Source organism: Gobius niger (assembly GCF_951799975.1).
Source record: "Gobius niger genome assembly, contig: SCAFFOLD_84, whole genome shotgun sequence".
Taxonomy (NCBI): domain Eukaryota; kingdom Metazoa; phylum Chordata; class Actinopteri; order Gobiiformes; family Gobiidae; genus Gobius; species Gobius niger.
In genome coordinates, this window is record NW_027639074.1 from 26,921 (window position 1) to 52,678 (window position 25,758).

Here is a 25,758-nt window from a genome sequence, read left to right on the forward strand (position 1 = left end):
CAGGACTAAACCAAGTCTAAACCAGGACTAAACCAGGTCTAAACCAGGTCTAAACCAGGGGTAAACCAGGTCTAAACCAGGACTAAACCAGGTCTAAACCAGGTCTAAACCAGGACTAAACCAGGACTAAACCAGGACTAAACCAGGTCTAAACCAGGACTAAACCAGGACTAAACCAAGTCTAAACCAGGACTAAACCAGGTCTAAACCAGGTCTAAACCAGGACTGAACCAGGACTAAACCAGGACTAAACCAGGATTAAACCAGGACTAAACCAGGACTGAACCGGGTCAGAACCGGGTCAGAACCAGGACTGAACCAGGACTGAACCAGGACTAAAGCAGGTCTAAACCAGGTCTAAACCAGGACTGAACCAGGCCTAAACCAGGACTAAACCAGGTCTAAACCAGGACTAAACCAGGACTAAACCAGGACTAAACCAGGACTAAACCAGGACTAAACCAGGACTAAACCATGACTGAACCAGGACTAAACCAGGACTAAACCAGGACTAAACCAGGACTAAACCAGGACTAAACCAGGACTAAACCATGACTGAACCAGGACTAAACCAGGACTAAACCATGACTGAACCAGGACTAAACCAGGACTAAACCAGGTCTAAACCAGGACTAAACCAGGACTAAACCAGGACTAAACCATGACTGAACCAGGACTAAACCAGGACTAAACCAGGACTAAACCAGGACTAAACCAGGACTAAACCAGGACTAAACCATGACTGAACCAGGACTAAACCAGGACTAAACCAGGTCTAAACCAGGACTAAACCAGGACTAAACCAGGACTAAACCAGGACTAAACCAGGACTAAACCAGGTCTAAACCAGGACTAAACCAGGACTAAACCAGGACTGAACCATGACTGAACCAGGACTAAACCAGGAGTAAACAAGGACTAAACCAGGTCTAAACCAGGTCTAAACCAGGACTAAACCAGGTCTAAACCAGGTCTAAACCAGGACTAAACCAGGACTGAACCAGGACTAAACCAGGACTAAACCAGGACTAAACCAGGACTAAACCAGGACTAAACCAGGTCTAAACCAGGTCTAAACCAGGACTAAACCAGGATTAAACCAGGACTAAACCAGGACTAAACCAGGGCTAAACCAGGATTAAACCAGGACTAAACCAGGACTAAACCGGGTCTAAACCGGGTCTAAACCAGGACTAAACCAGGACTAAACCAGGACTAAACCAGGGCTAAACCAGGTCTAAACCAGGACTAAACCAGGACTAAACCAGGGCTAAACCAGGTCTAAACCAGGTCTAAACCAGGACTAAACCAGGACTAAACCAGGACTAAACCAGGTCTAAACCAGGTCTAAACCAGGACTAAACCAGGTCTAAACCTGGACTAAACCGGGACTAAACCGGGACTAAACCAGGTCTAAACCGGGTCTAAACCAGGACTAAACCAGGACTAAACCAGGACTAAACCAGGACTAAACCGGGACTAAACCGGGTCTAAACCGGGTCTAAACCAGGACTAAACCAGGACTAAACCAGGACTAAACCGGGACTAAACCGGGACTAAACCGGGTCTAAACCAGGTCTAAACCAGGTCTAAACCAGGACTAAACCAGGACTAAACCAGGACTAAACCAGGACTAAACCAGGACTAAACCAGGTCTAAACCAGGACTAAACCAGGATTAAACCAGGACTAAACCAGGACTAAACCAGGGCTAAACCAGGATTAAACCAGGATTAAACCAGGACTAAACCAGGACTAAACCAGGACTAAACCAGGACTAAACCAGGTCTAAACCAGGACTAAACCAGGTCTAAACCAGGACTAAACCAGGTCTAAACCAGGACTAAACCAGGTCTAAACCAGGTCTAAACCAGGACTAAACCAGGATTAAACCAGGATTAAACCAGGGCTAAACCAGGGCTAAACCAGGACTAAACCAGGTCTAAACCAGGACTAAACCAGGACTAAACCAGGACTAAACCAGGACTAAACCAGGATTAAACCAGGACTGAACCAGGACTAAACCAGGACTAAACCAGGACTAAACCAGGACTAAACCAGGACTGAACCAGGACTAAACCAGGACTAAACCAGGTCTAAACCAGGACTGAACCAGGACTAAACCAGGACTAAACACAGTTGCTCCGCCCCGTTTCCACAGCTGCCCCGCCCTGTTGCCACAGTTGCCCCGCCCCGTTTCCACAGTTGCCCCGCCCCGTTGCCACAGTTGCCCCGCCCCGTTGCCACAGTTGCCCCGCCCCGTTTCCACAGTTGCCCCGCCCCGTTGCCACAGTTGCCCCGCCCCGTTGCCACAGTTGCCCCGCCCCGTTGCCACAGTTGCCCCGCCCCGTTGCCACAGTTGCTCCGCCCCGTTGCCACAGTTGCCCCGCCCCGTTGCCACAGTTGCCCCGCCCCGTTGCCACAGTTGCCCCGCCCCGTTGCCACAGTTGCCCCGCCCCGTTGCCACAGTTGCCCCGCCCCGTTGCCACAGTTGCCCCGCCCCGTTGCCACAGTTGCCCCGCCCCGTTGCCACAGTTGCCCCGCCCCGTTGCCACAGTTGCCCCGCCCCGTTGCCACAGTTGCCCCGCCCCGTTGCCACAGTTGCCCCGCCCCGTTTCCACAGTTGCCCCGCCCCGTTGCCACAGTTGCCCCGCCCCGTTGCCACAGTTGCCCCGCCCCGTTGCCACAGTTGCTCCGCCCCGTTGCCACAGTTGCCCCGCCCCGTTGCCACAGTTGCCCCGCCCCGTTGCCACAGTTGCCCCGCCCCGTTGCCACAGTTGCCCCGCCCCGTTGCCACAGTTGCCCCGCCCCGTTGCCACAGTTGCCCCGCCCTGTTGCCACAGTTGCCCCGCCCTGTTGCCACAGTGGCCCCGCCCCGTTGCCACAGTTGCCCCGCCCCGTCGCCACAGTGGCCCCGCCCCGTTGCCGTAGTGACCGCACACAGCTCACCCTCAGCACCTGCAGCACCTGCGACGCCAGCAGCTCCTGCCGGAGGTCGTCTCCACACTTCACGATGACCGACAGGAGCCTCCAGGTGGGGAGGTGACCGTACGGAGACGCCTCGCGGATCCTCCTGCAGAGAGCAGAGGGTCAGACACGCCCTCTCCCCCCCCGCTGTCCCCCCCTCCCCGCTGTCCCCCCCCCCCCCCCGTCCCGCTCTTACCGAACCTTCTCGTCCCACGGCTCCTTCAGCGCCACCGCAGACGGATCCTCAGGGTCTTTACGGAACGAGGACGGAGTCTGAGCGAGCTGCTCCGACAGACGCCTCCTGCAGGGAGGGGGGGAGGGGGGAGAGAGAGGGGGGAGAGAGGTCATCTTTTTTATTCTGCAAATTGTATTTTTGTGTCAAAAAAGTTTAAAAAAAAAATAAAAAAAATAATGAAACTCATGGATGGTGTCGTGTCTCAGTCTGGGATAATCAGTTTTCAGGTTAAGGGAAAACTGCTGAAAAAGGATGTTCCACTTTATTAAGCAGATCATCATTTTCAAGCAATAAGGGAAAGAAAAAGGATCCCTCTGCTGATGAAAAGCGTGAAATAGTTGAATGCCTTGGTCTAGGTATGAAAACCTTCGATATTTCATGAAAGATGAAGCGTAATCATCGAACTGATAAGAGATTTGTGGATGATTCAGACACACTCGGGTTTGTGCAGATAAAGACACAATGAGGACGGTTTCTGCCAGACAAACACATCAGATTAAGAGAACAGCTGCTACAAAGCCGACCCTCCAGAGGCTGCAGTTGTGCATAAACCTTCTCTCCGGCCTCCCCTAAACTGTTCATTGAAGCTGAAGCAGAAACGGCTGCAGTGGCTCAGAAATACATGAGACTCATTTTCAAACAGTCTTGTTCACTGATGAGGCCGTGTAGCCCTGGATGGTCAGATCAATGGAGGAGTGGACGGTTGGTGAAGGTGTGAAAATGACCACTGTCTTCTCTGCTACAAAAAGAACAAAATCCTCTTCATCATGACAACGCTCCATGTCCTGCTGTAAAGAAAACCTCTGCATCACTGGCTGCTATGGGCATAAAAGGAGAGAAGCTCATGATGTGGACCCCCTCCTCCCCTGACCTCAACCCTGTTGAGAACCTTTGGAGCCTCAACAAAAAACACTTCTATGAGGGTGGGAGGCAGTTTTCATCCAAACAGCAGCTCTGGGAGGCTATTCTAACATCCTGCAAAGAAATCCAAGCAGAAACTGTCCAAAAACTCACAAGTTTAATGGATTTGAGGATTGTGAAGCTGCTCAACGAAGGTCCTATGTCAAAATATAACTTGACCTGTTAAAGGGGGGGGGGGGGGGGGGGGTATTCTGCAAAATGGACTTTTTCCAGCTTTCTCTCATGTTATTCTGTCACTCCCTCATTAAAAACATGGCTGAAGTGTTGCCTTGGCACATTCACGTATTTCTGAGTAATCTGTAAAAACTCTGATGGCGGCCATTTTAGGGATAGGTTTGCCTGAGTCCTCCTAGGAACGCCCCCACCTCCTGGAGACGCCTCCGAGCTTTGGTCACCAGCCGAGTAACCAACCACTGCTCCTCAGCAGAACCCCCTCCCCACTGATGCCACAGACAGCGTGTGGAGGGGGCGTGTCTAAAGGCTCAGAGGTTCTTAAAGAGACAGAGGCCTATTTCAAGACATTCACTACAGCCATTTTGAGAGAGACATTTTATACAAGGCAGTTATTCTAATTTACTGCATTTACAGACCAGCAGAAGGTTTGTCATCATTGTAGTGAGATATAGACTGGTGCTATGGGACTGACAAAAGCAGAACACCCCCTCTTTAAAGCAGAACACCCCCTCTTTAAAGCAGAACACGCCCTCTTTAAAGCAGAACACCCCCTCTTTAAAGCAGAACACGCCCTCTTTAAAGCAGAACACCCCCTCTTTAAAGCAGAACACGCCCTCTTTAAAGCAGAACACCCCCTCTTTAAAGCAGAACACCCCCTCTTTAAAGCAGAACACCCCCTCTTTGAAGCAGAACACCCCCTCTTTAAAGCAGAACACCCCCTCTTTAAAGCAGAACACCCCCTCTTTAAAGCAGAACACCCCCTCTTTAAGAGGTTTTTGATTGAAATATCTTTTGATTTCAGTAAATATGACCTCCTAATGCTGCAAATTCAACAAATGACCATTTTCAGTTAATTACAAGCTTTAAAATGTATTGAAACGATGAGTGAATAATAATTTGGAACAATGGATTTTGAGTTTTTTACTACATTTTTTTTTTTAAATACTGTTTTCACTAAGAAATTTTTCCACCACATTTAAATGATCCTCGACCAGTTACAGACTTGAAAATGATGCTGACTCTCATTTGAGATGACAGTTTAGGAAATCAGAAAAAAATGTCATTTGCATCATAATTTGGAACACAACACTACTGCAATACTACTGCAATACTACTGCAGTAGTATTGCAGTAGTGTTGCAGTAGTGTTGCAGTAGTATTGCAGTAGTGTTGCAGTAGTATTGCAGTAGTATTACAGTAGTGTTGCAGTAGTATTACAGTAGTATTGCAGTAGTGTTGCAGTAGTATTGCAGTAGTATTGCAGTAGTATTGCAGTAGTGTTGCAGTAGTATTGCAGTAGTATTGCAGTAGTATTGCAGCAGTATTGCAGTAGTATTACAGTAGTATTGCAGTAGTGTTGCAGTAGTATTGCAGTAGTATTGCAGTAGTATTGCAGCAGTATTGCAGTAGTATTACAGTAGTGTTGCTGTAGTATTGCAGTAGTATTGCAGTAGTATTGCAGTAGTATTGCAGCAGTATTGCAGTAGTATTACAGTAGTATTGCAGTAGTGTTGCAGTAGTATTGCAGTAGTATTACAGTAGTGTTGCAGTAGTATTGCAGTAGTATTGCAGTAGTGTTGCAGTAGTATTGCAGTAGTATTACAGTAGTGTTGCAGTAGTATTGCAGTAGTATTGCAGCAGTATTGCAGTAGTATTACAGTAGTGTTGCAGTAGTATTGCAGTAGTATTGCAGCAGTATTGCAGTAGTATTACAGTAGTATTGCAGTAGTATTGCAGCAGTATTGCAGTAGTATTACAGTAGTATTGCAGTAGTGTTGCAGTAGTATTGCAGTAGTATTGCAGTAGTATTGCAGCAGTATTGCAGTAGTATTACAGTAGTATTGCAGTAGTGTTGCAGTAGTATTGCAGTAGTATTGCAGCAGTATTGCAGTAGTATTACAGTAGTGTTGCAGTAGTATTGCAGTAGTATTGCAGCAGTATTGCAGTAGTATTACAGTAGTGTTGCAGTAGTATTGCAGTAGTATTGCAGCAGTATTGCAGTAGTATTACAGTAGTATTGCAGTAGTATTGCAGCAGTATTGCAGTAGTATTACAGTAGTATTGCAGTAGTGTTGCAGTAGTATTGCAGTAGTATTGCAGTAGTATTGCAGCAGTATTGCAGTAGTATTACAGTAGTATTGCAGTAGTGTTGCAGTAGTATTGCAGTAGTATTGCAGCAGTATTGCAGTAGTATTACAGTAGTGTTGCAGTAGTATTGCAGTAGTATTGCAGCAGTATTGCAGTAGTATTGCAGTAGTGTTGCAGTAGTATTGCAGTAGTATTGCAGTAGTATTGCAGCAGTATTGCAGTAGTATTACAGTAGTATTGCAGTAGTGTTGCAGTAGTATTACAGTAGTATTGCAGCAGTATTGCAGTAGTATTACAGTAGTGTTGCAGTAGTATTGCAGTAGTATTGCAGCAGTATTGCAGTAGTATTACAGTAGTATTGCAGTAGTATTGCAGTAGTATTGCAGCAGTATTGCAGTAGTATTACAGTAGTGTTGCTGTAGTATTGCAGTAGTATTGCAGTAGTATTGCAGTAGTATTGCAGCAGTATTGCAGTAGTATTACAGTAGTATTGCAGTAGTGTTGCAGTAGTATTGCAGTAGTATTACAGTAGTATTGCAGCAGTATTGCAGTAGTATTACAGTAGTGTTGCAGTAGTATTGCAGTAGTATTGCAGCAGTATTGCAGTAGTATTACAGTAGTATTGCAGTAGTATTGCAGTAGTATTGCAGCAGTATTGCAGTAGTATTACAGTAGTGTTGCTGTAGTATTGCAGTAGTATTGCAGTAGTATTGCAGTAGTATTGCAATAGTATTGCAGTAGTATTACAGTAGTATTACAGTAGTACCTGATGTCTCCTGCCTGGATATAAACCGTCTCTCTGCTCTCGGTGCTCGTGATGCTGTCGACTGAAAACTGGCTGATGTTGTCACAGCTGTGTCCTTCAGGAACCTGCAGAGGAACATCTTAGTTTAGAGCTTAGACACAGGACGAGGAAAAACTTACAGAAACCAACATGTTTCCACCACCAGGGCTTCACCAGGGCTTCACCAGGGCTTCATATTAATATTAAGCCCTAATGAAGCCCTGATGAAGCCCTGATGAAGCCCTGATGAAGCCCTGATGAAGCCCTGATGAAGACCTGATGAAGCCCTGGTGAAGCCCTGGTGAAGCCCTGATGAAGCCCTGGTGAAGCCCTGGTGAAGCCCTGATGAAGCCCTGATAAAGACCTAATGAAGCCCTGGTGAAACCCTGATGAAGCCCTGATGAAGACCTAATGAAGCCCTGATGAAGACCTAATGAAGCCCTGATAAAGACCTAATGAAGCCCTGGTGAAGCCCTGATGAAGCCCTGATGAAGCCCTGATGAAGCCCTAGTGAAGCCCTGATGAAGCCCTGATGAAGCCCTGATGAAGACCTAATGAAGCCCTGATGAAGCCCTGGTGAAGCCCTGGTGAAGCCCTGATGAAGCCCTGATGAAGCCCTAATGAAGCCCTGGTGAAGCCCTGATGAAGCCCTGATGAAGACCTAATGAAGCCCTGATGAAGCCCTGATGAAGCCCTGATGAAGACCTAATGAAGCCCTGGTGAAGCCCTGGTGAAACCCTGATGAAGCCCTGATGAAGCCCTGGTGAAGCCCTGGTGAAGCCCTAATGAAGCCCTGATGAAGCCCTGATGAAGCCCTGATGAAGCCCTAATGAAGCCCTGATGAAGCCCTGATGAAGCCCTAATGAAGACCTAATGAAGCCCTGGTGAAGCCCTGGTGAAGCCCTAATGAAGCCCTGGTGAAGCCCTGATGAAGCCCTGATGAAGCCCTGATGAAGCCCTGATGAAGCCCTGATGAAGCCCTGATGAAGCCCTGATGAAGACCTGGTGAAGCCCTGGTGAAGCCCTAATGAAGCCCTGGTGAATCCCTGATGAAGCCCTAATGAAGCCCTGGTGAAGCCCTGGTGACGCCCTGTTGAAGCCCTGATGAAGCCCTGATGAAGACCTGATGAAGCCCTGATGAAGCCCTGATGAAGCCCTGATGAAGCCCTGATGACGCCCTGTTGAAGCCCTGATGAAGCCCTGATGAAGACCTGATGAAGCCCTGGTGAAGCCCTGATGAAGCCCTGATGAAGCCCTGATGAAGCCCTGATGAAGCCCTGGTGAAGCCCTGATGAAGCCCTGATGAAGCCCTGGTGAAGCCCTGGTGAAGCCCTGGTGAAGCCCTGATGAAGCCCTGATGAAGTCCTGATAAAGACCTGATGAAGCCCTGATGAAGCCCTGATGAAGCCCCATAGTTCTAGCATAGGTTCCTCTGCTTGAAGGCCTCCTCACCTGCAGAGTCCCGAGGTCGTCCGTGCTCCACGCCTCCTCGTCGTTGTCGTAGTTACAGACCACGGAGAAGGTTCCCGTCCGCGCCTCGCCCGTTTCCGAGGCCACGGCGAGGTTCTCCACCGACCGCGTCACCCGCACTCTGTTCTCCGGGATCCGGACCGGGACCACCGAGGTCTCGAAGTCCTCGCACTCCAGGACCTCCACGTAGATCAGGTACGGAGCCTGCAGGAGGTCAAACCGGGGTCACACAGAGGTCACCGCCAGGTCCGACACACATGAACAACAGGAGCACCTTGTCTTTGGAGTTGAGGACCACGGCCTGCGTGTGTGGTACCCGGACCACGTGGTGCTGGAAGGCGGCGGTCGGGAGCCAAACCCGTGACGGCAGTTTGTGGTTGAGGAGGGACAGCTCTGAGATCAGCCGCTGAGTCTTCTGCTCTTTGGTGGGCAGCGTGGCCAGACGTTTGCCGATGCCCAGCAGAGACTTGATGAACTCCCTCTGAGGCGCCAGGCGGAGGGGCTGAGGGGGGGACCACAGGGGGGACCACAGGGGGGACCACAGGGGGGGGGGGAGCAGGAGTTAGAACAGCGCAGGGAAAATGTGGAGCGGATTCCAGAGAAAAGCCGCAGTGATCAGCGAGTCCCTCAGAGGCGGCTCAGAAACATCTGCTCCAGCCTGTGGTACCGGGACCACGTGTGGATCGGGGGCGGTTCTGTGGGACCACGTGTGGACCGGGGGCGGTTCTGTGGGACCACGTGTGGACCGGGGTCGGTTCTGTGGGTTTGGCCACTGTGTTTCCAAACTGAGACATGTTCTTGTCACTGATGCCTCTGGAGCAGGTGTTTCTGAACGCTCTCTCCCCGAGCCGCTCCACATCTGCCCCCCACGAGTCCAGGAGCAGGACCAGGACCAGAACCAGGACCAGGACTAGGACCAGGGCCAAGGACCAGGACCCAGGACCCAGGACCCAGGACCAGACCCAGGACCAGGACCCAGGACCCAGGACCCAGGACCAGGACCAGACCCAGGACCCAGGACCAAGGACCTGGACCAGGACCAGGACCCAGGACCCAGGACCCAGGACCCAGGACCAGGGCCAAGGACCCAGGGCCAAGGACCCAGGAACCAGGACCCAGGACCCAGGACCCAGGACCCAGGACCAGACCCAGGACCTAGTACCCAAGACCCAGGACCCAGGACCAGGGCCAAGGACCCAGGAACCAGGACCCAGGACCCAGGACCCAGGACCAGACCCAGGACCAGGACCCAGGACCAGGACCCAGGACCAGGACCCAGGACCCAGGACCCAGGACCCAGGACCAGACCCAGGACCCAGGACCTAGTACCCAGGACCCAGGACCCAGGACCCAAGACCTAGTACCCAGGACCCAGGACCTAGTACCCAGGACCAGACCCAGGACCCAGGACCTAGTACCCAGGACCCAGGACCCAGGACCCAAGACCTAGTACCCAGGACCCAGGACCTAGTACCCAAGACCCAAGACCCAGGACCCAGGACCCAGGACCAGACCCAGGACCCAGGACCAGGACCCAGGACCCAGGACCCAGGACCCAGGACCAGACCCAGGACCCAGGACCAGGACCCAGGACCCAGGACCAGGACCCAGGACCCAGGACCCAGGACCCAGGACCCAGGACCCAGGACCAGACCCAGGACCCAGGACCAGGACCCAGGACCAGGACCCAGGACCAGGACCCAGGACCCAGGACCCAGGGCCAAGGACCCAGGAACCAGGACCCAGGACCCAGGACCCAGGACCCAGGACCCAGGACCAGACCCAGGACCTAGTACCCAAGACCCAAGACCCAGGACCCAGGACCCAGGACCTAGTACCAGGACCAGCCCCTGGGACTCGCTGAGGTGCAGATGGGACGTGGCTCCTGATTGGTTGAAAGCCCAAATCCCTCGACAGCGTTTCGTCCAATCAAACGTTTCGGTTCTGATCGTTTCCCAGAATGCAGCGGGACTCACAGGAACGACCTCGGACTCGGCCTCGGAGCCGGACTCAGAGTCCTGGGGGTCAGAGGTCAAGCTCGTTACATCGTCACATGACATTAGTTTGAGAATCCAGTCCTGGTCTCACCTGACTGACCCGACCGACCCACTGACCCGACTAAGAAAATATATACAAATAAATTGCTTCGAAATACAAATATAAAAAAGGCTTTTTGTAAATGTGGAAAAAGAGAGAATATGTAAGAAACGACCAGCTGGACCGACATGTCTGTATTAGGAAGTGGTTCATTGAAAAAGTTAATTTAAATAAGGCTGCGTTCACGTGACGTCACCGGAACCTGGACCTGAACCCGTCAGATGAACTATAATATTCAGAAACACGAGTGTCCAGTAACGATCAGGGAAAAAGTGTTTCTCTCGTAGAGTCGTTTCAGCTGCTGCTCCGACTGAAACAGAATTCTAGAACATGAACGCAACATATACTTGAATAAAGTGTGAAGTATAAGTATGAAGTATAAGTATGAAATACAAGTATGAAGTATAAGTATGAAGAATAAGTATGAAGAATAAGTATGAAGAATAAGTATGAAGTATAAGTATGAAGTATAAGTATGAAATATAAGTAAGAAATATAAGTATGAAACATAAGTATGAAATATAAGTATGAAATATAAGTATGAAGTATAAGTATGAAACATAAGTATGAAATATAAGTATGAAGTATAAGTATGAAACATAAGTATGAAATATAAGTATGAAATATAAGTATGAAGTATAAGTATGAAATATAAGTATGAAGTATAAGTATGAAATATAAGTAAGAAATATAAGTATGAAATATAAGTATGAAGTATAAGTATGAAACATAAGTATGAAATATAAGTATGAAATATAAGTATGAAGTATAAGTATGAAACATAAGTATGAAATATAAGTATGAAATATAAGTATGAAATATAAGTATGAAGTATAAGTATGAAATATAAGTAAGAAATATAAGTATGAAACATAAGTATGAAATATAAGTATGAAATATAAGTATGAAGTATAAGTATGAAACATAAGTATGAAATATAAGTATGAAATATAAGTATGAAATATAAGTATGAAGTATAAGTATGAAATATAAGTATGAAATATAAGTATGAAGTATAAGTATGAAGTATAAGTATGAAATAACCTGGTCTGGACTCTCCACTCTGGGGTTGGACGACGTTCTCTTCAGGCTGGAGCTCGGCGCCAGGCTGAGGCTCACGGTGGCGTCTGACTTGGAGCGCTGCAACAGAGTGGCACAGTGGTTAGTCTGTGTGACTGTGGCACAGTGGTTAGTCTGTGGCACAGTGGTTAGTCTGTGTGACTGTGGCACAGTGGCTAGTCTGTGGCACAGTGGGTGGTGTGATCAGACTCTCCTGGTGTGATCAGACTCTCCTGGTGTGATCAGACTCACCTGATGTGATCAGACTCTCCTGGTGTGATCAGACTCACCTGATGTGATCAGACTCTCCTGGTGTGATCAGACTCACCTGGTGTGATCAGATTCACCTGATGTGATCAGACTCTCCTGGTGTGATCAGACTCACCTGGTGTGATCAGACTCTCCTGGTGTGATCAGACTCACCTGGTGTGATCAGATTCACCTGATGTGATCAGACTCTCCTGGTGTGATCAGACTCACCTGATGTGATCAGACTCTCCTGGTGTGATCAGACTCACCTGGTGTGATCAGACTCACTGCTGTGATCAGACTCACCTGATCAGACTCACCTGGTGTGAGTACACTCGTCTGCTGTGATCAGACTCACCTGGTGTGATCAGACTAACTGCTGTGATCAGACTCACTGTTGTGATCAGACTCTCCTGGTGTGATCAGACTCACCTGGTGTGATCAGACTCACCTGGTGTGATCAGACTCACCTGGTGTGATCAGACTCACCTGGTGTGATCAGACTCACCTGCTGTGATCAGACTCACCTGGTGTGATCAGACTCACCTGGTGCGTACGGCGTGGCCCCACGTGCACGGCGGGGCGTGGCTCGCTCACGTGCACGGGGCCGCTCACGTGCGTGCCCCTGGCCCCTCGTGCACGTGGCTGCAGCTCGTCAGAGAGGATCAGCTTCCTCAGTTTGGAGCCTCTGGAGTGAGTCTGAGTGGAGATGTGCATGTCACTGGAGTACGCCCCCAAGAGCCACGCACAGGTGAGGGAGAACGCCACGCTGCCACGGCAACGGTACACCTGTAAGGACACGGCCAATCAGAGAGCTGCTACAGTACACCTGCAACACGGCCAATCAGAGAGCGGCAAACACACGGCCAATCAGAGAGCGGCAACAGTACACCTGCAACACACGGCCAATCAGAGAGCGGCAAACACACGGCCAATCAGAGAGCGGCAACAGTACACCTGCAAACACACGGCCAATCAGAGAGCGGCAAACACACGGCCAATCAGAGAGCGGCAACAGTACACCTGCAAACACACGGCCAATCAGAGAGCGGCAAACACACGGCCAATCAGAGAGCGGCAACAGTACACCTGCAAACACACGGCCAATCAGAGAGCTGTACACCTGCAAGCACACGGCCAATCAGAGAGCGGCAAACACACGGCCAATCAGTAAGCTGCTGCAGTACACCTGCAACACACGGCCAATCAGAGAGCGGCAAACACGGCCAATCAGAGAGCGGCAACAGTACACCTGCAACACACGGCCAATCAGAGAGCGGCAAACACACGGCCAATCAGAGAGCTGCAAACACACGGCCAATCAGAGAGCGGCAACAGTACACCTGCAAACACACGGCCAATCAGAGAGCTGCTACAGTACACCTGCAAACACACGGCCAATCAGAGAGCGGCAACAGTACACCTGCAACACACGGCCAATCAGAGAGCTGCTACAGTACACCTGCAAACACACGGCCAATCAGAGAGCTGCTACAGTACACCTGCAACACACGGCCAATCAGAGAGCGGCAACAGTACACCTGCAACACACGGCCAATCAGAGAGCGGCAAACACACGGCCAATCAGAGAGCTGCAAACACACGGCCAATCAGAGAGCTGCTACAGTACACCTGCAAACACACGGCCAATCAGAGAGCGGCAAACACACGGCCAATCAGAGAGCTGCTACAGTACACCTGCAAACACACGGCCAATCAGAGAGCGGCAACAGTCAGTCTGGGGGAGGTGTGTGTGGATCGGGAAGTCTGGGCATCTCTGATGAGACTTTTTCACTCAGAGAAAGTCCCTTTTAAGAAAGTGGTATTGGTAAATATCGGCCGATACTCAGGCCCAGTATCGGTATCGGGAGTAAAAAGCTGGATCGGAGCGTCAATAGTTTCAGCTCAGACAGACTTTATGAACCCTTTCCAAAGACGATAATATCAGTAATTATGCAAATATATTGACATAATAATCAGTGTCATTAGTCATCGGTTCAAACTTCCATCATCCCGCATCACTCCTTAAAAGTACTGCAGTAAAAGTACTATAGTAAAAGTACCAGGTAGGGCTTGATGGCGTCCCCCACGTGCGCGTCCATGTGCACGTACATGTTGAGCAGCTGCGGCAGAAAGAAGTCGACGTCGCCGTCGGGGAAACTGAACAGTCTGTTCCCGATGTACGTCTGCAACAAATACACAGAGTACCTCAGAACTGCAGTACTCCTCAGGCCGTCCTGCTCATTATAGTACCTGTACTCCCGGTTCTTTAGAGCTGTAGTAGTAGTAGCAGCAGTAGTAGCAGTAGTAGTAGTAGTAGTAGTAGTAGTAGTAGTAGCAGTAGCAGCAGTAGTAGTAGTAGTAGTAGTAGTAGTAGTAGTAGTAGTAGTAGTAGTAGTAGCAGTAGTAGTAGTAGCAGCAGTAGTAGTAGTAGCAGCAGTAGTAGCAGTAGTAGTAGTAGCAGTAGTAGTAGTAGTAGTAGTAGTAGTAGTAGTAGTAGTAGCAGTAGCAGTAGTAGTAGTAGTAGTAGTAGTAGTAGCAGTAGTAGCAGTAGTAGTAGCAGTAGTAGTAGCAGCAGTAGCAGTAGCAGTAGTAGCAGTAGTAGTAGTAACAGTAGTAGTAGTAGTAGTAGTAGTAGTAGTAGTAGTAGTAGTAGTAGCAGTAGTAGTAGTAGCAGTAGTAGTAGTAGTAGTAGTAGTAGCAGTAGTAGCAGTAGTAGCAGTAGTAGTAGTAGTAGTAGTAGTAGTAGCAGTAGTAGTAGTAGTAGCAGTAGTAGTAGTAGCAGTAGTAGCAGTAGTAGTAGCAGTAGTAGTAGCAGCAGTAGCAGTAGCAGTAGTAGCAGTAGTAGTAGTAACAGTAGTAGTAGTAGTAGTAGTAGTAGTAGTAGTAGCAGTAGCAGTAGCAGTAGCAGTAGCAGTAGTAGCAGTAGTAGCAGCAGTAGCAGTAGTAGTAGTAACAGTAGTAGTAGTAGTAGTAGTAGTAGTAGTAGTAGCAGTAGCAGTAGTAGCAGCAGTAGCAGTAGCAGTAGTAGCAGTAGTAGCAGCAGTAGCAGTAGTAGTAGTAGCAGCAGTAGCAGTAGCAGTAGCAGTAGTAGTAGCAGCAGTAGCAGTAGCAGTAGTAGCAGTAGTAGTAGCAACAGTAGTAGTAGTAGTAGTAGTAGTAGTAGTAGTAGTAGTAGTAGTAGTAGTAGTAGCAGTAGTAGCAGTAGTAGCAGTAGTAGTAGTAGTAGTAGTAGTAGTAGCAGTAGTAGTAGTAGCAGTAGTAGTAGTAGCAGTAGTAGTAGTAGTAGTAGTAGTAGTAGCAGTAGTAGTAGTAGTAGTAGTAGTAGCAGTAGTAGTAGTAGTAGTAGTAGTAGTAGCAGTAGTAGTAGTAGTAGTAGTAGTAGCAGTAGTAGCAGTAGTAGTAGCAGTAGTAGTAGCAGCAGTAGCAGTAGCAGTAGTAGCAGTAGTAGTAGTAACAGTAGTAGTAGTAGTAGTAGTAGTAGTAGTAGTAGTAGTAGTAGTAGTAGCAGTAGTAGTAGTAGCAGTAGTAGTAGTAGTAGTAGTAGTAGCAGTAGTAGCAGTAGTAGCAGTAGTAGTAGTAGTAGTAGTAGTAGTAGCAGTAGTAGTAGTAGTAGCAGTAGTAGTAGTAGCAGTAGTAGCAGTAGTAGTAGCAGTAGTAGTAGCAGCAGTAGCAGTAGCAGTAGTAGCAGTAGTAGCAGCAGTAGCAGTAGCAGTAGTAGCAGTAGTAGTAGTAACAGTAGTAGTAGTAGTAGTAGTAGTAGTAGTAGCAGTAGTAGCAGCAGTAGCAGTAGCAGTAGTAGCAGTAGTAGCAGCAGTAGCAGTAGTAGTAGTAGCAGCAGTAGCAGTAGCAGTAGCAGTAGTAGTAGCAGCAGTAGCAGTAGCAGTAGTAGTAGTAGTAGTAGTAGTAGTAGTAGTAGCAGTAGTAGTAGTAGCAGTAGTAGTAGTAGTAGTAGTAGTAGTAGTAGTAGCAGTAGTAGTAGTAGTAGTGTAGTAGTAGTAGTAGCAGCAGTAGCAGTAGCAGTAGTAGCAGTAGTAGTAGTAACAGTAGTAGTAGTAGTAGTAGTAGTAGTAGTAGTAGTAGTAGTAGTAGTAGTAGCAGTAGTAGTAGTAGCAGTAGTAGTAGTAGTAGTAGTAGTAGTAGTAGTAGCAGTAGTAGTAGTAGTAGTGTAGTAGTAGTAGAAGTACTATAGTACCTGTACTCCCGGTTCTTTCGAGCTGTATAAATATGAAATGGACATCGAGACGTCGAAGAGTTTGGACTCGAACAGCCGCAGGAGCCATGAGGACTGCTGATTGGACGAGACATCGACGGGGCGGGCCTTATGACGGCGTGCCGCACAGGAAGAGGCGGGGCTCGGTGCAGAGGAGGCGGGGCTCGGTGCAGAGGAGGCGGAGCTTTCAGATGAAGAGGCGGGGCTTAAGTCCGGAGCGGGTTTCGAACCGTCGTCTTTCTGCAACAAACAAACGTCACTGAGGTGAGCGCACCCTGTGGGAGAAAACCAGAGCTGACCACTGGACCCAGATGTTTACATATTCTTATAAAAGACACACAGGTCAATTAGAATCTCCTACATTATTCCTATTTGTTTAATTTTCTACAGTTTTATATTAACTTTTTACTAAAAAGTGTTATTTTCTCTCCTCAGTGGATCCGGACACGCGGCATATAGTATCGGCCCGATACCCGATACTGGGATCTAGAATCGACTAAACAGGAACTTTTTCAACAAAACATTTTGGTGAAAAAAAACACATATGTGTCGACCTCTACGACCGAGGGTCCGAGACTTCCTACTTCTGCTTTTGTTTTCACCTTTAGGGGCGGGTCTTATTTCAGGCACTCACTGAAAACCTGGTTCAGCTGAGGAGGTCATGTGACTCACCTGGCGCAGGTCATGTGACTGCAGCACTTCCTGACACGCCTTCAGAGCCACTTCTGGGTCGATGAGGAGCTCGGGGTCTCCCTCCGAGATGATGGACAGACCCTCCGCCATCTTTGACCTGAAACAGACCCGGAAACACCCCTTCTTAACCTCCGCCTGAACCGAGTTCAGCTTTACCCAAATCTAAAAGCTTCTCCACTGGAGAGCAACAGCTAAGACCTACAAAACAGATTGCCACTTCTTGATCGTATTGTTGCAGCATTTTTGTCACTTTTTCATTGTTTATTTTGTGGCTTTTTTGTTGCGTTTACGTTTTCCCTCACGCTTCATTACTGCGTTTTTTCTGCGTTTTTACTATGTTTTTACTGTGTTTAGTGTTATTACTGTGTTATTACTGTGTTTTTACAGTGTTAGTGTGTTTTTACTGTTTTTACTGTGTTTTTACAGTGTTTTTACTGTTATTACTATGTTTTTACTGTGTTATTACTGTGTTTTTACCATTACTGTGTTTTACTGTGTTTTTACTGTGTTATTACTGTGTTTTTACTACTACTGTGTTTTTACTGTGTTTTTACAGTGTTTTACAGTGTTTTTACAGTGTTTTTACTGTTATTACTATGTTTTTACTGTGTTATTACTGTGTTTTTACTGTTTTTACTGTGTTTTTACTGTTATTACTGTGTTTTTACTATGTTTTTACTGTGTTATTACTATGTTTTTAGTGTTATTACTGTGTTTTACTGTGTTTTTACTTTGTTATTAGTGTGTTTTTACTGTTTTTACAGTGTTTTTACTGTTATTACTATGTTTTTACTGTGTTATTACTGTGTTTTTACTATTACTGTGTTTTTACTGTGTTATTACTGTGTTTTTACAATGTTTTTAGTGTCATTACTGTGTTTTTACTGTGTTTTTACTGTGTTATTACTATGTTTTTACTGTGTTATTACTGTGTTTTTACTGTTTTTACTGTGTTTTTAAAATGTTTTTACTGTTATTACTGTGTTTTTACTAATACTGTGTTTTTACTGTGTTATTACTGTGTTTTTACTGTTTTTACTGTGTTTTTACTGCATTTTACAGTGTTTTTACTGTTATTACTGTGTTTTTACTGTGTTATTACTGTGTTTTTACTGTGTTATTACTGTGTTTTTACTGTTTTTACTGTGTTTTTACTGTTATTACTGTGTTTTTACTGTTTTTACTGTGTTTTTACTATTACTATGTTTTTACTGTGTTATTACTGTGTTTTACTATTACTGTGTTTTTACTGTGTTTTTACTGTGTTTTTACAATGTTTTTACTTTTATTACTGTGTTTTTACTATTACTGTGTTTTTACTGTGTTATTACTGTGTTTTTACTGTGTTTTTAGTGTTTTTACTGTGTTTTTAGTGTTTTTACTGTGTTATTACTGTGTTTTTACTGTGTTTTTAGTGTTTTTACTGTGTTATTACTGTGTTATTACTGTGTTTTTACTGTGTTTTTACTGTGTTTTTAGTGTTTTTAGTGTTTTTACTGTGTTTTTACTATGTTTTTAAAGTGTTATTACTATGTTTTTAGTGTTATTACTGTGTTTTACTGTGTTTTTACTGTGTTATTAGTGTTTTTACTGTGTTATTACTGTGTTTTTACTGTGTTTTTAGTGTTTTTAAAGTGTTATTACTGTGTTTTTACTGTGTTTTTACGGTGTTTAGTGTTTTTACTGTGTTATTACTGTGTTTTTACTGTTTTTACTGTGTTTTTACTGTGTTTTTACAATGTTTTTACTGTTATTACTGTGTTTTTACTATGTTTTTAAAGTGTTATTACTATGTTTTTAGTGTTATTACTGTGTTTTTACTGTGTTTTTAGTGTTTTTACTGTGTTATTACTGTGTTTTTACTGTGTTTTTACGGTGTTTTTAGTGTTTTTACAATGTTTTTACTGTTATTACTGTGTTTTTACTGTGTTTTTACTGTTATTACTATGTTTTACTGTGTTATTACTGTGTTTTTACTGTTTTTACTGTGTTTTTACTGTGTTTTTACAATGTTTTTACTGTTATTACTGTGTTTTTACTATGTTTTTAAAGTGTTATTACTATGTTTTTAGTGTTATTACTGTGTTATTACTGTGTTTTTACTGTGTTTTTAGTGTTTTTACTGTGTTATTACTGTGTTTTTACTGTGTTTTTACTATGTTTTTAAAGTGTTATTACTATGTTTTTACTGTTATTACTGTGTTTTTACTGTGTTTTTACTGTTTTTACTGTTATTACTATGTTTTACTGTGTTATTACTGTGTTATTACTGTTTTTACTGTGTTTTTACTATTACTGTGTTTTTACTGTGTTATTACTGTGTTTTTACTGTTTTTACTGTTATTACTATGTTTTTACTGTGTTATTACTGTGTTTTACTATTACTGTGTTTTTACTGTGTTATTACTGTGTTTTTACTGTTTTTACTGTGTTTTTACAATGTTTTTACTGTTATTACTGTGTTTTTACTATTACTGTGTTATTACTGTGTTATTACTGTGTTTTTACTGTTTTTACTGTTATTACTATGTTTTTACTGTGTTATTACTGTGTTTTACTATTACTGTGTTTTTACTGTGTTATTACTGTGTTTTTACTGTTTTTACTGTGTTTTTACAATGTTTTTACTGTTATTACTGTGTTTTTACTATTACTGTGTTATTACTGTGTTATTACTGTGTTATTACTGTGCTTTTACAGTGTTTTCACTCTTGTCACTCTGGTTCTTTTACGGCTGGGAAAAAAATCGAGTTGGTGAAATCGATTCAAATTTTAAAAATATTTTTGTTTTTAGATGAAGACGGTGCAGAAGAACCGAGCTCACCACAGGATTTTTTGTTGTTTTATTTCTCAGTCCAAACTAGGGCTGTAAGACATATCGTATCGTATCGATTTGCTTTTCCGGCACGTTTTCGCTGATATCTGGAGGCATTTCTCAAAGAGCTTTTAGATTTGAGTAAAGTAAACTCCGTCTGTAGCTTCAGTTTCCTCTGGGGGAGACGGACAGAAGCGACTGCTCACGTCTGACACCTCCACACATTCACTCCCTGGCCTATTGTACATGTTTTTAGTGGCAGGGGAAACCGGAGAACCCAGAGGAAAAGCAGACACGGGGAGAACATGCAACACAGGAAGACCCCGTCCAGGTGGGAATCGAACCCGGGACCTTCGATCTGTGAAAGACCCACAAAACTCATCTAAACAGATCTTTTTCCTCGCGTTGTTGTCGTCACTTTTTACATGTTTTTCCATCACTTTTCAGGATGGTTTCTTCTCCTTTCTTGTTAATATTTGATACTTTTTCTAGAAGCTTTTAGATTTGGGTAAAGCCGAACTGGAGAAAATGTGCTCGGTTCAGGCGGGGGGCTAGAGGTTCAGACTTTGCATTCATATTAATTATTATTATTATTATTATTATTATTATTATTATTATTATTATTATTAAGGGGTTTTGGATAAACTGAATGAATCGACACATTTTCACAAACTCAGCCTCAAACAAACAAAACCTGGAACTTAAAATGTGTCAAAGTTCAGCTTCAGTTTCTCCAGATTTACTTCCTTTTCAGCCTCGTTTGAGCTGATTTCGAGGAGAAAAAGGAATGATTTACGACTTGTTTTTTAACAGAATGTAACAGTAGATCTTTTGTGGATTTAAAGGCTAAAGTTTAACCGTGACAGAAGCTAAACTGACTTTACTCCGCGCTTAGAGCCAGATTATTCCCTGGATTTGTCTTGGTTTATTTCCAGGTTTAATCGTGATAAAGTCCCGGTTTCACAGATTAATCAGCCCCGTTTGTTTTGAGCTTTTACAAATCCAAATCTCAGAGAAAAACACGGAGATTTAGGTTTGTTGTTAGCTTAGCCACAGTTAGCATCCGGCGGCTAATCCTGTTAAACTTGTACGTTTGCTTTTCCAACCGCGGCTGCTAAATAACCCGTAGAGACTGATTATGGCGACAAACATCCGAACCGAACCCGGAGCGGCAGCCCGGACCCGCTACGGACAGAGACACCGGAACAAACAATGACTTTTATTCCTCTGAACGTGGTTTAAAACAAGTTAGCATGAGCGCTAGCCCGAGCCAACTGTTGCTAATGCTAAGCGGGGTTAGTGCGGCGGGACTCGGGGGGTTTGGACGGGTTTGTGAGGGGGTTCTGGAGGGTTCTGGGGGCCGGAGAGGGGGGTGAGGCTCTGGGGGGGGGTCACAGCGGGGGGGTTGGGGTTACCTGGCCCGGGGAGGAGCAGGTCAGACAGCCGTAGGTTTGTTCCAGAGGCTCCGCTCCATTCAAACTGTTTGGGGTGATCACCAGCGCTGAGGGAGAAACAGCGCCCCCTCTGGACAGTGTCCGCGCGGGGTTGCCAGGTCCGGGAGATAAAAGGAGCCCCACCAGCTCTCAAAACCTCTTAACACCCGCCTGAACCGTTCGGCTTTACCCAAATCTAAAGCTTCTTGGTAAATGCAACAAAGTGATGAAAAAGATGTGAAAAAGCAACAAAAACTGCAACTGTCATTTTTTGGTCATATTTTTTTGTCATTTTTTGTCATTTTTTTTTGTCATTTTTTTGTCACATTTTTTTACTTTTTTTAAACTTTTTTTTACTTTTTTTGTCACATTTTTTGTCACATTTTTTTTTCTTTTTTGTCATTTTTTGTCACATTTTTTTTTACTTTTTTGTCACATTTTTTTTTCTTTTTTTGTCATTTTTTGTCACATTTTTTTTTTACTTTTTTTCCTTTTTTTGTCACATTTTTTGTCTTTTTTTGTCATTTTTTTTGTCTTTTTTGTCACATTGTTTGACGTTTTTTTGACTTTTTTTGTCTTTTTTTGTCACATTTTTTTACTTTTTAAAAACTTTTTTTTACTTTTTTTGTCACATTTTTTGTCACCTTTTTTTTTCTTTTTTGTCATTTTTTGTCACATTTTTTTTTACTTTTTTGTCACATTTTTTTTTCTTTTTTTGTCATTTTTTGTCACATTTTTTTTTTACTTTTTTTGCTTTTTTTGTCACATTTTTTGTCTTTTTTTGTCATTTTTTTTGTCTTTTTTGTCACATTTTTTGACGTTTTTTTGACTTTTTTTGTCTTTTTTTGTCACATTTTTTTACTTTTTTTAAACTTTTTTTTACTTTTTTTGTCACATTTTTTGTCACATTTTTTTTTCTTTTTTGTCATTTTTTGTCACATTTTTTTTTACTTTTTTGTCACATTTTTTTTTCTTTTTTTGTCATTTTTTGTCACATTTTTTTTTTACTTTTTTTGCTTTTTTTGTCACATTTTTTGTCTTTTTTTGTCATTTTTTTTACTTTTTTTGTCACATTTTTTGTCACATTTTTTTTTCTTTTTTGTCATTTTTTGTCACATTTTTTTTTACTTTTTTGTCACATTTTTTTTTCTTTTTTTGTCATTTTTTGTCACATTTTTTTTTTACTTTTTTTGCTTTTTTTGTCACATTTTTTGACGTTTTTTTTGACTTTTTTTGTCTTTTTTTGTCACATTTTTGTCACATTTTTTGACGTTTTTTAAACTTTTTTTTACTTTTTTTGTCACATTTTTTGTCACATTTTTTTTTCTTTTTTGTCATTTTTTGTCACATTTTTTTACTTTTTTTAAACTTTTTTTTACTTTTTTTGTCACATTTTTTGTCACATTTTTTTTTCTTTTTTGTCATTTTTTGTCACATTTTTTTTTACTTTTTTGTCACATTTTTTTTTCTTTTTTTGTCATTTTTTGTCACATTTTTTTTTTACTTTTTTTGCTTTTTTTGTCACATTTTTTGTCTTTTTTTGTCATTTTTTTTACTTTTTTTGTCACATTTTTTGTCACATTTTTTTTTCTTTTTTGTCATTTTTTGTCACATTTTTTTTTACTTTTTTGTCACATTTTTTTTTCTTTTTTTGTCATTTTTTGTCACATTTTTTTTTTACTTTTTTTGCTTTTTTTGTCACATTTTTTGACGTTTTTTTTGTCTTTTTTTGTCACATTTTTGTCACATTTTTGTCACATTTTTGTCACATTTCCATCATTATTTTCGTCTCAGTTTTGTTGCTATTTTCACACCTTTTTCCCAGAAGCTTTTGGATTGGGGTAAAGCCAAACTGGAGAAAATGTGCTCGGTTCAGGCGGGAGTTAAGGGGTTAAAGGTACTGAAGCCTGATCAGAGTCATTCACATTGACCACAGCTGATGGAGCAATAGCGCCTCCCAGAGGGCGGGGTTCAGACCTGTCCCTGCAGGATCATGATGTTCTTACCGGAGCTTAGACGAGTTGATCCGCACCTGCCTGGTCTTGCAGATGTTGAAGCACTCAGCCCCTCCCAGCCCCTCCCAGCACATTCCTAAAGCTCCAGACAGGTGCCACGTTTCCCCTTTAAATACAGTTATTTATATACTGTACTGTTGAACTGTATATATAGCGTATATTTGCTGAGGTGTAACTGTAATTTCCCTCCCAAAAAGTGCCTTAACCTCTTAACTCCCGCCTGAACCAAGAGGATCTTTTTCCTCACGTCAGCACATTTTTTTTCCATCATTTATTTGTTGGGTATTCAACTCTTTTTTTTTTTTTTCCTTTTTTTTTTTTTCATTTTATTTATTCTTTTTTCAAGGTAATGCAACCTAAAATAAAGCAACAATCCAACAAAAAACAAACAAACAATACATTCCATGAAAAGAAGAACAGGAGTTGGATGAAGAAAAAAAAATCTTATAAACTCCAACCCCATTCTTGAAGAAAAACTTACAAACTAGATGCCTAACTGATGTAAAAAACAGCAACAACAAAAAACAACAATTACATATACACATACATACACATATACACACATATACATACATTTACACACATATACACACAATACACACATATACATACATTTACACACATATACACACAATACACACATATACATACATTTACACACATTTTTTTTATTTATTATTATTACTATTATTATTAATGATTGTTTGCTAAAACAACAGTGATGCAATGGTGACAACAGCGGCAATGGAAACAACGACGAGGCCACCAGACCACACAACGCACACAGGCAGGCATGCACGGGCACACACAGCACACACACAAAAAGAAGAAGAGGAGGATGTATGGATGTATATGTGATGAGCCCTATGCTGTGTATTGCATTAAAAAACAAGGTTTGAGTGGGCATCTGTCGAAAGATGTTTGCCCTCTCACAGCTGCCCAGCACCTGCTTGTCCTACATTTGTGATTGACTGTGATATGTGATAAAAGGGATTTTAGTAACTTTTTTGGTCATTTTTTGTAATTTTTTCTTCAATTTTTTGTCAATTTCTTGTGACATTTTTGTGACATTTCTTCATGGAGCCTCCTCCTCCTCCTCAGCTTTTATTGTGAAGCTCCGGGAGGAACCGTGCGTGTTTACCCGGGCTCTGCGGCGGATTGTCGGGGCGGTGCTCGGACGGAGACAGCGGCCGCAGCTCCTCATCCTCCCCGCGCTCGGGCCTTCGCTCCCCGGTCTGTCCCCGGTCTGTCCCCGGTCTGTCCCCGGTCTGTCCCCGGTCGGTCCCCGGTCTGTCCCCGGTCTGTCCCCGGTCTGTCCCCGGTCTGTCCCCGCGCGTCCCCTGCCTCCTGCGAGTGTGTGCGGCGCGTGTGCACGAGTGGAAGAAGTCTGTGTTGAAAATGTCGCACGCGGGAGTGAGCACGAGCATGTCGGGCACGCGCACTCCAGACCGTCTCCTGAATCTGGGATATTTGCGCACCATCCCGGGACTGCTGCAGACCGGCCAGCTGGTGAGGACCCCCCCCCCCCGGACTAAGAGGACCCCCCCGGACTAAGAGACTTAACCAAGACTAAACCAGGACTACACAGAGACTTAACCAAGACTAAACCAGGACTACACAGAGACTTAACCAGGACTTAACCAGGACTTAACATGGACCATCCCGGGACTGCTGCTGAGGACCAGGGCGGCAACTAACGATTATTTTGTAATTGATTAATCTATTGATTATTTTTACGATTAATCGATTAATCACTTGGCTGAATGTTGTAGGAAAATCTTTTTTATCACATTAGAGCATAAGTGTTTGAGGATGTGTTAATGGAGGAAACTAAAGGGAAATGTTTGTTGAAGGTTCTATTAATGAAAATTACACTGTACAAAACACGACAGACCCTGAACCAGGTTTTCATCAAATATACGACATTTTTATGTCAATTTGCTCCATTTTAGTCTGTGTGAACCTGAAAACGATTAATCGATTACTGAAATAGTTGTCGACTATTTCAGAAATCAGTTAGTCGTTTCAGCCCTAGTGAGGCCCACCCGGGCTAAACCGGGACTAAACCAGGTCTAAACCAGGATTAAACCAGGACTAAACCAGGTCTAAACCAGGATTAAACCAGGACTAAACCGGGTCTAAACCAGGATTAAACCAGGACTAAACCGGGTCTAAACCAGGATTAAACCAGGACTAAACCGGGTCTAAACCAGGTCTAAACCAGGATTAAACCGGGACTAAACCAGGTCTAAACCAGGACTAAACCAGGACTAAACCGGGTCTAAACCAGGATTAAACCGGGTCTAAACCAGGACTAAACCAGGACTAAACCAGGACTAAACCAGGACTAAACCAGGTCTAAACCAGGACTAAACCAGGACTAAACCAGGATTAAACCGGGACTAAACCAGGACTAAACCAGGACTAAACCGGGTCTAAACCAGGTCTAAACCAGGTCTAAACCAGGTCTAAACCGGGTCTAAACCAGGACTAAACCAGGACTAAACCAGGTCTAAACCGGGTCTAAACCAGGACTAAACCAGGACT

General features: G+C 44.1%; 2 protein-coding genes across 2 annotated transcripts in view; one reads left to right on the top strand and one right to left on the bottom strand.

The window, feature by feature from the left end:
- The window catches only part of LOC306982924 (phosphatidylinositol 4-kinase beta-like), a 36,263-nt gene extending 15,000 nt beyond the window's left edge, over positions 1-21,263 (bottom strand). Inside the window, exons 1-11 of the mRNA XM_079583369.1 lie at positions 21,179-21,263; positions 16,928-17,045; positions 16,238-16,495; positions 14,106-14,228; positions 12,589-12,831; positions 11,779-11,874; positions 8,912-9,139; positions 8,620-8,841; positions 7,150-7,253; positions 3,163-3,267; positions 2,949-3,072 (exon numbers count right to left, since the gene is read on the bottom strand). Of these exons, the coding sequence (XP_079439495.1) occupies positions 2,949-3,072; positions 3,163-3,267; positions 7,150-7,253; positions 8,620-8,841; positions 8,912-9,139; positions 11,779-11,874; positions 12,589-12,831; positions 14,106-14,228; positions 16,238-16,495; positions 16,928-17,038 (1,614 nt within the window). The 5' untranslated portion in view covers positions 17,039-17,045; positions 21,179-21,263. The remainder of the gene's footprint in view (positions 1-2,948; positions 3,073-3,162; positions 3,268-7,149; positions 7,254-8,619; positions 8,842-8,911; positions 9,140-11,778; positions 11,875-12,588; positions 12,832-14,105; positions 14,229-16,237; positions 16,496-16,927; positions 17,046-21,178) is intronic.
- Positions 21,264-24,593: 3,330 nt separating this feature from the next.
- LOC306982922 (CKLF-like MARVEL transmembrane domain-containing protein 7) overlaps positions 24,594-25,758 on the top strand; it is a 45,162-nt gene continuing 43,997 nt past the window's right edge. The window contains exon 1 of the mRNA XM_079583367.1: positions 24,594-24,720. Within this exon, the coding sequence (XP_079439493.1) occupies positions 24,610-24,720 (111 nt within the window). The 5' untranslated portion in view covers positions 24,594-24,609. The remainder of the gene's footprint in view (positions 24,721-25,758) is intronic.